Source organism: Sminthopsis crassicaudata, chromosome 4, assembly GCF_048593235.1.
Source record: "Sminthopsis crassicaudata isolate SCR6 chromosome 4, ASM4859323v1, whole genome shotgun sequence".
In the NCBI taxonomy this organism is placed as follows: domain Eukaryota; kingdom Metazoa; phylum Chordata; class Mammalia; order Dasyuromorphia; family Dasyuridae; genus Sminthopsis; species Sminthopsis crassicaudata.
The window spans coordinates 458,131,859-458,146,215 of NC_133620.1; the positions used below are offsets into that span (position 1 = coordinate 458,131,859).

At 44.5% G+C, this 14,357-nt stretch overlaps 1 protein-coding gene across 1 annotated transcript in view; it reads right to left on the minus strand.

Moving 5' to 3' along the window:
• The window catches only part of CRCP (CGRP receptor component), a 37,252-nt gene that overhangs the window by 16,811 nt on the left and 6,084 nt on the right, over positions 1-14,357 (minus strand). The window contains exons 2-4 of the mRNA XM_074263968.1: positions 6,726-6,762; positions 5,730-5,828; positions 1,979-2,073 (exon numbers count right to left, since the gene is read on the minus strand). Of these exons, the coding sequence (XP_074120069.1) occupies positions 1,979-2,073; positions 5,730-5,828; positions 6,726-6,762 (231 nt within the window). The remainder of the gene's footprint in view (positions 1-1,978; positions 2,074-5,729; positions 5,829-6,725; positions 6,763-14,357) is intronic.

The following is a 14,357-nucleotide window of genomic DNA, read 5'->3' on the forward strand; positions in this document are numbered from 1 at the left end:
ACAGAGACAAGTTCAGCACTTGAATTCCTGGATTTTCTTTCTTTTTTTAAATAATTAAAAAACAAAATGCAAGCTAACAGCAGAAAGAGTGAAAATGTTGTGTTGTGATCCACACTCAGTCCCCCCACAGCCCTCTTCTGGGTGCAGATGGCTCTCTTCATCACAAGACTATTGGAACTGGCCTGAATCACCTCACTGTTGGAAAGAGCTAAGTCCATCACAGATGATCAAAACATTATCTTCTTGTTGCTGTGTATTTGATTCTACTCACTTCCCTCAGCATCAGTTCATGTAATCAGTTCAGGCTTTTCTGAAATCATCTTGCTGATCATTTCTTAGAGAACGATAATAGGGAATTGGAAATATCAAATAATATCAAAAAAATTAGATTCAGACTATTAGAACTTTCTTTTTCATTTTCCAGTGCTGGGGAGAGAAAATAGCTTTTTGGTCATGGAAAAAAAATTTTAATTGAAAAAAGTGTTTTAAAAGATGAAGAGAGCCATCTACATCCAGAAAGAGGAACATGGGGACTGAATGTGGATCACAACATAGTATTTTCACCTTTGTTGTCGTTTGCTTGCTTTTTTTGCCTTTCTTATGTTTTTCCCTTTTTGATCTGATTTTTCTTGTGCATCATGACAATCATGGAAATATGTTTAGAAGAACTGAACATGTTTAACCTATATTGGATTACTTGTGGTCTAGGGGAGGAGCATGGGGGGAAGGAAGGGAGAAAAACATGGAACACAATGTTGAAAACTATTTTTGCATGTATTTTGAAAATAAAAAAGCTATTAAAAAAAAACAAAGAATGATTTCACAGTATTTTTATGGTAGTAAAGAACTGGTTCCCATTGGGTAAGAAATGGCTAAACATACTGTGGGTGTGCGATAGCTGTGTGTGTGAAGTGGGAAATTACTGCATGGTATAAATCAAGTAAAAAGATTCCCAAGAGGCTGGGTGGGCTGCGCTCATATAATAAAAATGACAATTCTACCTAAATTGGTCTGCTTATTCAATGCCACACTAATCAAACTGCCAAAACATTATTTTATAGTGCTAGAAAAAATAAGAACAAAATTCATCTGGAAGAACAAAAGGTCAAGAATATCAAGGGAATTAATGAAAAAACAAATTACAAAGGACTTAGCAGAACCAGACCTACAGCTGTATTATAAAGCACGGTCATCAAAACCATTTGGCACTAGCTAATAAATAAGATTATTAGATCAGTGAGCTAGGTTAGGTACATATGACACAATAATCAATGACTAGAATAATCTAGTATTTGAAGACTCCAAAGAAGCATGAAAGGTCTTCGGAAGATAGATCTAGGAAAAGACTCTACACGATGATAACCCTGTAAATAGAAAGAATAAATCACAACTGAACCTTGAAGAATTATAGTGACCAAGAAACTTGACCCAAGAAAAGAGCTGAGAAAATGGACTGCCCTGCTTTCACTGCACGGACAGGGACTTGTAAGGTGTGAAATATTACATATGATGTCAAATCTGATATTGTTGTATAATTTTAATGAAATGCCTTTTTTTTGCACTTTAAAATTTTTTTTTTCTTATAAGAAATGGCACATTGAAGTGAGTGGGAAATGGATATAATAAACAATTAATATTAAAAACATAAATCACCATAAGAGAAGGGGGGGCTGATAAAAGAGAGTATGGGTTAAGGGAGGTGATGATCAGAAGCAAGACATTTTTGAGGATGGACAGGGTGAAAGGAGAGAGAATAGGATAAATAGGGAAAACAGGATGGAAGGAAATATATAGTAATCATAAGTTTAAAAATTGTATGGCAAGTTTCTCCAATAAAGGCCTCATTTCTCAAATTTAATTATTTATTTGTTTTCATTTATGCAAATATAAATATTAATGGCCTTCCTCAAGAAATTCCCCTCATGCGCCTCTCCACACCCCTCTTCCTGCTCGCAAGCCAGTTGGGTTTAAGACTTACTTGGTTAACTTGTGGCTTTTCATGGCTACGAGGAATTCCCTGAGGATCTCCGGGCTCTGGTGCCTGCAGGGTGTTTTGGACAGGTACTTCATGGTCTGGAAGGAAGGAAGGAAGGAAGGGAAAGGCATGAAACAAGGCAGGGAGCTTGGGAGAGCCTCCAAACTGGCCCGGCTGCTTTCTCAAGAGCGTCTGAATCAGCGAGTCCCATCCATCTCCTTGTCTAGCGCACTTGTGCCCTGACACCAGCCAGCCAGGGTAACGACACGAGATGCAATGTGAGGAGGGCTCACGGATGGAAAGGGAGCAGGCCAGAAGGGCCGAGGGCTGGAGAGAGTCACCTGGACCAACCCCCTGATTTTACAGAAAGACAAAAAAAGCAAGCAAACAACAATGAAGGTGAAATTGTGATATTGTGATCCACATTCAGTCCCCATGCTCCTCTTTTTGGATGTAGATGATTTTCTCCATTTCTTAATACATTTTTTAAAATTAAAAACCATGTTTTCCATGACCAAAAAGCTATTTTCTCTCCATTGTACTGATTTTACTGAGAATCCATGAGGCGAGATTAGAACTCAGGTCTTCAGACTTCAGAATCATGGTACCACAATGTGTATGTAGGTTATGGAATCCTTAGTTTAAGGGTAGAAAGAACTTAAGAGAGCACACGTTAAACAGGAGAGGACTGAAGCCCAGAGCAGGGAAGGGTGTGGCCCCAAATCACTAGGTGGAAAGGAGGAGAGTCAGGATTAGAATCCAGTCTTTTGTGGGGATGGTGACCAGGTCTCTCCATCATTATATTACTCTCCAGGGTAATGGTGGGTTCAAGGGCCTCCAATTTTATCTATTTTTCCTGTGCCTGTGATTCTATCCAAGGGGAAATAAACACTCTTGTCAGAGGCAGTTTGAACCTGATTCATCCTGAGGCCGGCACAGACTCAAATGCTTGATTCTCCCCAAATTGGAACTTGAGGAAGGGGAAGAGAGATGTCCCGCTCTGGGGCGAGGGGCCTCGCTCACATGCTTCGGAGCCTAGGCAGACCACCAGCTCTTTATGTGACCTCGGGTTCATCCTGGAATCTCTCTGGACCCCATCAAAGGTTCCTCCTCTGAAAGAACCAGAGGAAAACCTGGGGGGAAGCCGGTCCCCTCATGCTCTCTCTTGAGGCCTCTGAGAAGTTCCCAAATCTCACTTGTGGCCCCAGCACCTAGAAGAGGGCCTGCACAGTAGGTGCTTAATTACGTGCTTCCTGGTTGATCAGCGTGCATTAAAAATAGGGCTATTTCTCCAACTGAACCCCCTAAAAATGCTCATGATTCTAGAGACATCCCCTAAAACTCTTGGTTTTATGAGTTTACTTTGTGCATACTTGTATGTGTCCCCAACAGACAGTTAGCCCTTTGAGGACAAGGTCCGTCACTTTTGTGAATGCACTCTCACTGCCCAGCAGCGTGTTTGACACATAGTAGGTGCTTGATAATTACAGATCACTAAGTGGCACAGTGGGTCCATCACTGGACTCGAAGCAAGAAAGCCCGAGTTCACCTCTAACCTCTGACATTTATTTGCTCAGCTACAGACCCTGAGCCACTTTCCTCAACTGTAAAACTCTAATAGCCATAACAATAGGGGATAATAATAGCACCTAAAAATAACATTTCCCTTACGTTATACTGCTAGTATAAGCAAAATTATACGTTAAATAACATAAAATAATAATAACAGCCCTCCCAGGATCATTGTGAAAATTCAATGAGGGATTATTTGTAAAGCATTTTTGAAATCTAAAACTACTATTCACAAATTCGAGATGTTATTTTATTATCTTTGTGGTTGCAATTATTGTCATATTACATATATGTAGTTATTTTGTTATATATTTCTCATGTTATAATTTGTTACATATGTTACTTATTGTTATATCTTTCATTACATATAATTATATCAGCTGTTATATAGCGTGTATTCTTATATTATCGTTGCTATTATATTATTGTTGTTACGGAGATCACACATAATTACATTGTTGCTATATCATTCTTGTTGCTCTTGTCACTGTTATATATTGTGCATTAATTATATTATCATGATCAATGTTACATATTCATAGTACCTGTAGAACTTGCTGTTACATGTATTATCATCATTGTTACAATTATATTTTGTAGGATGTGTTTATGTAATCATATTACATATTATTTTTATTATATGCCATACAATTATATTGTCAGTGATATTAGTATGTAATTATTGTCGCTGTTATCGTTGTGCAGTTGATTATAAATATTAATGATGATTTTACAGATTATGGCTGCTGTTATTGTCGTTGCTACCTGAAATTACACCATTGTTGCCGTTACAGCATTACTGTGTGCCCAAAACTCGGGTCCCAGCACTTCGGGCACCTGGCAGCAGAAAGGCATAATTACGGCACTGCTTCCCTGCTGTCAGTCCCTGTGGGGACGATGACCCCAGCGGAGGCTCCGAGGGCAGCCCGGCTCCCTTTCCCCTGCTTGCCAGCCCTTCGGTTCCGGCTTTCACCAAGCCTGTCCCCTTTCCAAAAGCACTGGTCAGTCCTCTCTTGCCTAGCTCCCCCAAAGCTTGGGCAGGGGGAGGGGGAGACTGAGGCAGGGGATGAAGGAGAAAGGCCGCTTTATCTTCAGATCCCACCCGGCCATCCCCTCTGCATCTTCTGTCATTTCCCGGCTGGCCCCCTAGAACAGAGGCAGGTTCTCTCTCCAACTTTAACCTCACCTGCTGTCCAGGTGAGGGAGGAGTCCACCATTCCTCAGACCAGGCCTGTACAGCAGGTGCGGATGGGTGGCTTCCACACAAGCCCTCCACTGCTAAGGGGCCAGGTGAGGTCAGGAGGAAATCTGAGACCTTCTCAAGGGACCTGGAAATGGGGCACAGTGATGGAGAAGTCAGGGACAAGATGGCGCCCCCAAGACCCGCCCCTCACCCCCCATCTCCCTTATTCTAGTCTCTGAGATTACCTGAACTGAACACCAGAAGGTGTGGAGACCACGGGGCCCCTGAAAATGCAGCTGAATAATCTAGACACATCTTAATGCATTTAATTTACAAAACACAAATACACTCCAGGTCAGTGAATCTACTTCCCACCATCTGGAAGACTGGAATTAGGAGAACCCCTGTGAACAAAGTGGTAAAACGTGGCCACGCCCTATAAACTGCCTCCCTGTTCACCTCCACTCTGTGCCTCAGTTTTTCTGCTGTTAAAATGGGGGGAAACACTTGCCACCTTAAGCATCTCCAGTTCTCAAGCATCCCAACAACTGAGCCTAAAAAGTGCTTCCAAGCCAGTGTTGCTGGAACCAACTGTACCAAGTGAGCTGATTATTACACTTTTAGCGGAGCATTTACATCTCAGAAATTGGAAAATGCTAGAAATTAGGATTTAATTTGGGGTTTTGGTGAAATAAACTTTAAAAAGGAAAAGAAGAGGGAGAAGGGAGGGGGAAGGAAGAAGAGGAACAAGAGAGAGGAAGATGGAAGAAGGGAGGAGGAGGGGGGAGGAAGAAAAGGAACAGGGGAGGAGGAAGAAGAGAAGGAAGGATGGAAGAAGGGAGGAGGAGGGGGGAGGAAGAAAAGGAACAGGGGAGGAGAGGAGGAAGGATAGAAAAAGAAGGGGGGAGGAAGAAGAACAGAAGAAAAGGAAGAAAGAAGAAGAAGAACAAGAGAAGGGGAAGAAGGGCAGGCAGACAGCCAGACAGCCGGTGGCCTCACCTCGTACATGATCGTGTTCAGGTTCTGCTGTCCCGAGCTGTGCTTGCTCTTCCCGCTTTCCTTGCGCTGCTCCTTGAGGTCTGTGAGTAGCTGAAACACCTGCATTTGAGGGACAGGAAGGTTTTGAGGAGAAATCTGGGGCTGTGACCCAGCCTTGATCTCCCCTGCCCCACAAGAGGCCTCGGCCCACTGTGTGTGAACCTCTGGGGTCTCTGAAGAGGAAGGTGCCCTGGAGCTGGGGTCAGGGAGCCCGACCTCCAGCCTGGCCTGGGGCACTGACCAGCAGGGAGAGCGTGGACAAGCGCCTCTGTGTCTTCATCTGTCAAAGGACAGGGAGGGAATGCCACTGCCAAAAACACCCCAAATGGAGCCCTGACGCCATGACTGAACCCCCCAAGTCACTGTCAGGATTACTGTTAATCTGTGACTGTTAGCTCTCCATGGGGGCTCCCCTCCCTCCCCAGGTCTGACTGTAAATGGAGAGCTCCATGATAGGGCAGCCCATCCTGGGCCACTCCTCCCTTCAGGCATCCTGGGAAACGTCACCCATAACTCCCCATCTCCCACCCTCCCAGATCCCACCCAAGCTCAGCTCATGCCCGATCTTCCTCTACAAGAAGCCTTTCCTGATTGGAGTCAAAACCCAAAGGACCTGCCACAGCTTAGGAAACCCTAGCAAGCCTATCTGTCTCCTTGAGCCTCAGTTTCCCCATCTGTAAAATGGTCAGCTCTAGACCACACATACTCTCTCTCTCCCCTCTCTCTCTAACTACTTTGGGGGGGGGGCTCATCTCTCTCATGCCCAAGGTGGCCTGGAGGACCCCTGACTTCTAAATCCTCTCATTCCCAACTGCTGTTGCCTGAAGAGAGGAATTGGGCTGAGTGACCTTTAGTCCATCTGAGGTTTAGGATGCAAACCCTCTCCATCCCCTTTTGGGAAACAGGCGCCCCAGGGGCCGGGAAGCCTGTCTGATAATCCAACCCAGGGCCAATTACCTCGTAATTGCTGAGCAGGGCAGCATTGGCATCCTTCCTGCAAAGGAAAAAGAGAAGTAAATACAATTAGAATCCCAGCAAGAAAAATAATGGGCCAAGCTCCCCAGCAGGACAGGCACGGAGCAGGGACAGACTGGGGGGTCAGCAGGGAGGGGAGCAAGAAGAGGGCAGGGTCCGAGCAGGACTCCCAGAGGAGGGCGAGCAAGGCCCAACATGGTCAAAGGAGAGTAAGACCTCTTGTGTGGCTGAAAGTGACCAACCTGATCCCTGAGAGTGAGGGGAGGACCAGGCCAATAGGAGAAGGTGCATCATGGATGGAGAACTAGGAAGAGCCAGCCAGGAGCCCAGCCTCCAGACCAGGAAGAGCCAGCCTGGAGTCCTGTCTCTGGGCCAGGAAGAGCCGTCCAGGAGCCCAGCCTCCAGACAAGAACAAGGACAAGGCCGGCTGGGAGTCTGGGTCAGGAAGAGCCAGTTTGGAGCCCACCCTCTGGACAAGGACAAGGAAAAGGCCGGGAGCACAGCCTCCGGACAAGGACAAGGACAAGGCCTGGAGCCCAGCCTCCGGACATGTCAAGGACAAGGCCTGGAGCACAGCCTCAGGACAAGGACAAGGACAAGGCCTGGAGCCCAGCCTCCGGACAAGGACAAGGACAAGGACAAGGACAAGGCCTGGAGCACAGCCTCCGGACAAGAACAAGGACAAGGCTGGGAGCACAGCCTCCGGACAAGGACAAGGCCAAGGCCAGGAGCACAGCCTCCGGACAAGGACAAGGACAAAGCCGGGAGCACAGCCTCCGGGCCAGGAAGAGCTAGGACCCAATACTCCATCTCTCCAAGCTCTGCACAGAGCTGACACCCCAAGCCTCAGAGAAGACGCCAACCTGCACCGGTGGTGGAAGCTTCTTCCCCTGGAAGGTCTCGAAAACAGTGAAAGCACAAGCGGAGTCTCTGGTCTCTGTCTCCTATGTCTCCTCAGCCACATTCCAACTGAAGGAGCGAGACTGATGGGTGGAAGGACCAAAGAGAGTCAAACTCTCCCTCCTAAACTGAGGCTCACAAGTAAATGCCTCATGGGGAATTCAGTTCCACGCACAGAGTGAAGGAGCCCAAGAGCCTGGCTAATCCAGGCCTTCGTTTTTTAGAGAAAGAAACAGAGTCTACCTAGACTTTTCCAAGGCCTCGCAGGTAGTCGGCTTCAGAACAGTGAGAGAGAAGGGCTGCAGAGAGATAAATCCAGGCTTCACGCCAGGAAAAATGTCCTGACAGGGAGAGCTCACTTAACTACACTGGTCACCTTTTCAGGGTCAGGGCTCACGCTCCCTTTGATAGGCGAAGAGAGCCTGTGGACACTTCTCAGAATTATTTCTAAAGCCTTCGGAATGGAAGGAAATGCTAACTATCCAGGAGAGGTTGGTGAACATAAAAATTTCTTTTTATCCATTCATGGTCATGGTCCCCATTAACGTGCTCCTCAATAATAGCTATTAAAAAGTGATATGATAAGGGAGAGAATTTGAAACCCAAAAAATGTTTTTAAAAAAGGAATACATGTCTGATGGAAGTGGATATCTTCAACATAAAGAATATCCAATTCACTTCCAGCTGATCAATTCTGGACAGAGACAACTACACCCAGAGAAGGAACACTGGGAAGTGAATGTAAATTGTTAGCACTACTGTCTATCTACCCAGGTTACTTTTACCTTCTGAATCCAATACTTAATGTGCAACAAGAAAATTGGATTTACACACATATATTATATCTAGGTTATATTGTAACACATGTAAAATGTATGGGATTGCCTGTCAGCTAGGGGAGGGAGTAGAGGGAGGGAGGGGAAATTTTGGAAAAATGAATACAAGAGATAATGTTATATAAAAATTACTCATCCATATATACTGTCCAAAAAAATTTATAATTATAAAATTTAAAAAAAAAAGGGATACATGTAATGGGGGGAAATAAAATAGCAAATTAAATAAATAAAAAGTGGAATGATTGGCCTTTCCCCTCACTGGAAGCTAGATCTGTTCCAGTCATTACAGAAGAAATTTGTTTTCAGGCATCTATTGGATGAGACAGCTGCTGAACTCCTTTTCAACTCTGAAATGCTGTGAGGTTCTATTCAAGTGTTGGGATTTCCTGAAGTCCCAAGTTGGGATTTCCTGTAATCCAAAATTGGGAAATGTCCAATTCTGTCACACGTCCGGGGGAGCATGTGGAAAACGAGTGAATGGCCTGTCACTATCCCCATCACGTCAAGAGAAAGTATGGAAGGTCCCTGGCACGCTGAGACCCCGAGGCTAGAATATGAGCTCCCTGGGTTAGGGAATGTTCCATTTTGGGTTTTGTGTTCCGAGCCTAACATAACTTCAGGTGCACGGAAGCTGATAAACACTTACATAAATGTGAATTGAATGATTCTAGGATAATGTTTGTTCTGACTAATGAGCAATGAACTGAACCGCACGTGGGTCCAGTCCATGGCCTTGGGATTCATCACAGCTGTAGTATGATCTACCATCTCTATCAGCCCCCACAGGTGCCCCACAGCCTGTGGACCCTAACAGTGGGTGCTGTGGTAATACATCACTGCTTCAGGAAATCAAAAGCAAGACATACAAAGAACTACCTTCCCCCCAAATGACCTCACTTCTGATTCATTCCTTGAAATAGAAAGGTGAATTTCTAAAAAAGCCTTCCCCGAACAAAAAGATCTAATCAGTGTCCAGAATGTACATCCATCACAACCTGAAAACGGCTAACCAGATCCCACGGCTTCTTTTCTCATTAAATAATGTAATTCAATTTCTTGGAAAGGCAGCCAGTGCAATGGACTGAGGACAATCTGTGAGCCCTAAAATACTTCTGAATGACGGCTCTGTTCGAAAATGTGTTTTCCCAGAAGAAAGAAGGTTCCTCCTGCCAGGAGAGCCCCAAAATATGTGTGTGGAGGAACCAAAAAAATACATGTGCATGTGTGTAACCAAATATGTGTGTGTGTGTGTGTATGAGAACCAAAAAAAATGTGTCTGTATATGTGTGGAACCAAAAAATTATATGTGTATGTGAACCAAAAAAAAAAAAAAAATACATGTGTGTGTGTGTGTGTGTACACACACACACACACACACACACACACACAGAATTAATCAATTGCCATCCTTTATTTTCAAGGAGGACCAAAATGCCATCGCTTTGTTAATAGAGTTACATTATGTCCGAGTGGGGCTGATCGGACCAATACAAGCTCGGAGCGCTCCACCACAGGTCAGGCACAAGTAGTCCCTGTGAACATCTGGGGGCTTCTCTAATTGAGCACATCTTGCATTTCCTTTGGGCTAATTCCATTCGGCTTTGCTCACAGAGCCCAGCACCTTCTCTGAGGAGGGCGTGCCACACTGGGCAGTTCTGGGCCAGTGTCTCCGTGTCACACAATCGATCTGCATGTGGATATGTACAGATATGTATGTATATCCACATGTACACACACACACACATCTACACACACATATGAAAGAAGCAACGCTCCAACTTGGTGCAGTAAATGAGCACAATTTTTGGTCCTGGGGGAACTAGGTTGGAATCCAAGCTCAGACACTTACACTTAATTGCCATTTCCCTCAGTTTCTTCCTGTGTAAAGTGAGAGTACTAGAACAGGTCTTCCCAGCTCTAAATCTCTAATTAAATAGTATTCATCTGGTTCTTTGATGTTTGAAAGCACTTTTCAAGTTATCTCATTGACCCTTACTACAATCCTAGGTGGGAGATATTATTAATATCCATCCCCTTTTACTGATGAGACAGACAGAAGTTCAATGACTTTCCTACTCCAACACTACCCACTGCACTGCCCAAATCTATGATCTCAAGAAGACTTTTTCCCATTTCCCCTCTGACAATGTGTGGCTCACAGAACACTCTGGGAAAACATGAACTTCATGTACATCATGTCATATGTTTCTTGATGTTACAGTTAACCTATTTTATAGGTAAATAAACTGAGTCTTAAAAAGGATAAATGGTTTGCCTACAGCCACAGAGGGTCTGAGGATGGATTTGAACCCCAGATTATAAATCCAGCACTTCTACGACAAACCATCGATGTTCTTTCGGGCCACATCCCCTGCTGGGCTCAAAAGGATTGATATCTTTACTGGATCTAATTAACCAGAAGCTGAAATTATGTTTTCATCCTCATTTCCCCAGTGTGGGGCAAAGAAAGAGAAGCACTAGGGGCAGCTAGGGGGCGCAGTGGATAGAGCACCAGCCCTGAAATCAGGAGGACCCGAGTTCAAATCTAGCCTCAGACACTTAATACTTCCTGGCTGTGTAACCCTGGGCACTTAACCCCAATTGCCTCAGGGGGAAAAAAAAGAGAAGAAAAAAAAAAGAAGATGATGAGGTGGGCTCTGGGTGTTTCGGGTGATGAAGGATAGATGGTTTGGTCCATATATGTCAGTGCCAGTCCATAAATAAATGAGGTATTTATTACACTCATATAAAGTTCTACAAACAGAGTGGATTACCTTGGAGAGGAAGAGATTTATAACTGGACATAAAAGAGGAGGGAGAATAGAGACCAAGAGACCAGGGTCGGAAAAAATCTAAGCTGAGGGAGGATACAGAGAGAGGATGGTCAACGGAACCAAATGAGGAAAAGGGACCACGAAAGGCTCCTCCATCACTCACTGAACAAGTATTTATCAGAAAGTGCCTGTGCCCCAGAAGACAGCCAGGTGGCGCCATGACGCACAGAGCATCTGCTCTGGAGCCAGACTGCTCCTCCTGAGTGCAAAGCCTCAGTTACAGCCCACCTCAGTTTCCCCATCTGTCAAATGAGCGGGAGAAAGACATGGCTAGCTATTCAAGTATCCCTGCCTGGAAAACCCCAGATGGGGTGACTAGGAATCAGATATGACTGAAAGGACCGAACCGACAGACTGTGAACCACTGGCCGGATCCCAGGCTTCTGTCTGTGGAGCTCTGACACACTTATCAGTGCTCACACTAAGACCCTAGACCCAGAGCTGGAAGAGACCTCGCCGATGACTCACATTCAGTCCAACTTCACCCCTCAACCCACAAAAGCACGTTACAGAAAGGGAAACTGAGGCCGGCCCAATTTAAGCGATTTGTTTCATCAATTAAGAAGCATATATTGAGCACTTGTGTTCCTGGGATACAGAAACAGTGTCTGTTCTCAAGGAATCTACAAAGTATCAAAATATACAAAGTATACAGACTTATATCTTCCGCACACACACAGGATACATATAAAATAAAAACATGGTTAGGAGGGTGGACACCAGCATGAGGGGATCAGGAAAGAAAACAGATAGAAAGAAGTATTTGAGAGGTTACCTTGAAAGAGTAGAAATCTCAGGGGGGAGGAGAGAAAGGTATTCTAACCCCATGGGATGACCAGTTCAGAGACGCCGAGGAGTGGAGAGAAGCCGCTCTGGCTGGACCAACATGCGCAAAGAGAGATGACTTATAATGAGGTTGGGGAAAACAGGAAGGTCAAAGGTTTGACTTTAAAAGTCAAAGATAGGAGTTTTGCTTTGATCCTTGAGGCAAAAGGGAACCTTGGGGGGTTACAGAGTAAGAGAGAAACGAAAACCACAGGCTGCGGTGTGGAGTTGCGGGTGAGAAATGAGGAAGGTCTGAACCTCCTGGCAAGGAGGAGGCAAGAGATGCTGTGGAAGTGGGAAGCCTAGATGGGAGGACTGATTGGACAGATGGCCACCCAGGAGAACTCTGAGGTGATGGCCCGAGGATGCCAGAAGGACAGCGGTACCTTCCACAGAAATGGGGAAACGGAGGAGAGAATGAGGTTGGTGGGGAATGATAAAGACAAAGACTTGGGTTTTAGACAGCTGGGTGATGGGGCAAGGACATCCAGTTTGAAATGTCTAGGAGTGGAGCTTAGAGAGAGAGTTCTTAGGAGGTAAGGAGAGAGAGACAGAGAGACGAATTGGATGGACAGATGGAAAGATAGATAGATGGAGAGATAAAAAGTAGATGAATGAATAGAAATAGATGGATGAAAAGACAGATAAATAGATGGATGGATGGATGGATGGATCGATAAATAGATAGATGAATGAAAATATAGAGAAATGGATGGATGGATAAATAGATAGAAAAATTGATGAAAAGAAAGACAGAAAGGCAGAAAGGTAGATTGATTGATTGATCTGAGAATCATTGCCATGATTATTAAACCCATGAAATTAAACCCAGGTCACCAAGCAAGAAAATATAGAAAAAGAGAAGGAAAGCCAGGAAAGGGCCTTGGTTGACACTAATCATTGTGGGCCAGGATGAACTTGCAAAGGGGGTTGAATAAGATTGAACAGAAGGAAAAGAACCAAGGGACTTGAGTCAGAAAAAAATCTAGAGTAGAAGGAGAATCTAGGTTGAGGGGGTCCTCAGATGCTGGTAAGATCGAAGGTTACACTGGTCTCCATAACAGAGGTGAGATGTGTAACCAGGTCCTCAGATTCCAGCCAGGCAGTAGTGCAGTGGATAGAACATCCTGCTTGGAGTCAGGAAAGCCTGAGTTCCAATCCAGCCTCAGACACTAGCTGTGTGACTCTGAACAAGTCACTTCACAGTCTGCTTCAGTTTCTTCATCTGTAAAATTAGTAGGAGAAGGAAATGCCCAACCACTCCAGTATCTTTGCCAAGAAAACACCAAATGGGGTCTGAAAACTACCAAAAAAAAAAAAAAAAAAAAAAAAAAAAAACCACTAGAATTCAGGAAGTGTAAAGTATTTCCTCTTGAATTACTGTTCCCCATAGTATCAAGAAACAGTAACAAAATATCTAGTGGCTAAGTGGGCATCAAATCAACAAGGAAATGATTGAACACACTCTGAGATACAGGTATAATGGAATATTATTGCAGCAAAAGAAACATTGGGAAATTCAAAGCATGGGAAGATGGGCATGAATGGATCCAAAGGGAAACTGAAACACTGTATCCTGATGGCTGAGTAACCAATAAGTTGAAACTTGGAGAGGGGAAGAGCCCAAGCACCTGCTTTCTTAGGCTCGAGAGGTGGGGGTAACAGGTACAGAATATGGCATACACTGTCAGATAGTCACTGTGCTGGTCGGTCTTTACTTGGTCTTTTTTTTCCCCTTGTTTCAAAGGAGAACTAAATGATGGGAGTTGGGGAGACATTTGAAAAAGAAGACACACAAACAGATGCTCTAGGCTTAAGTGACTGTTCCAAATGGTGACACACCATGGGCATGAATAAAACAGAGTCCATCTGGGAAGACTTCCTGAAAGAGGTGACTCTTCAACTCTGAAGCACATCACAAATTTGCATCCTCTTCTTCCTCCCTATGTGTTGACTCATCAGACCTTCCTGGAGATAGTTCAGGGGAAAGGCACAACCAACAGTATCAGTGAGTCTTTTCTGAGCCTCAGTTTCTCCTCCTGTAAAGCAGGGAGAAGCTTGACCCACAGCTACCTCAAAAGAGTGCTGCCTACTACAAGATTATAGAGTTAATTCAATTTTAAAGGCACTTTACACCTATCTGTTCAGATGCCCCCATACAAACTCTGTTAGGGTAGATAAATTATTCTCATTTTACAGATAAGTAAACTAAGAAA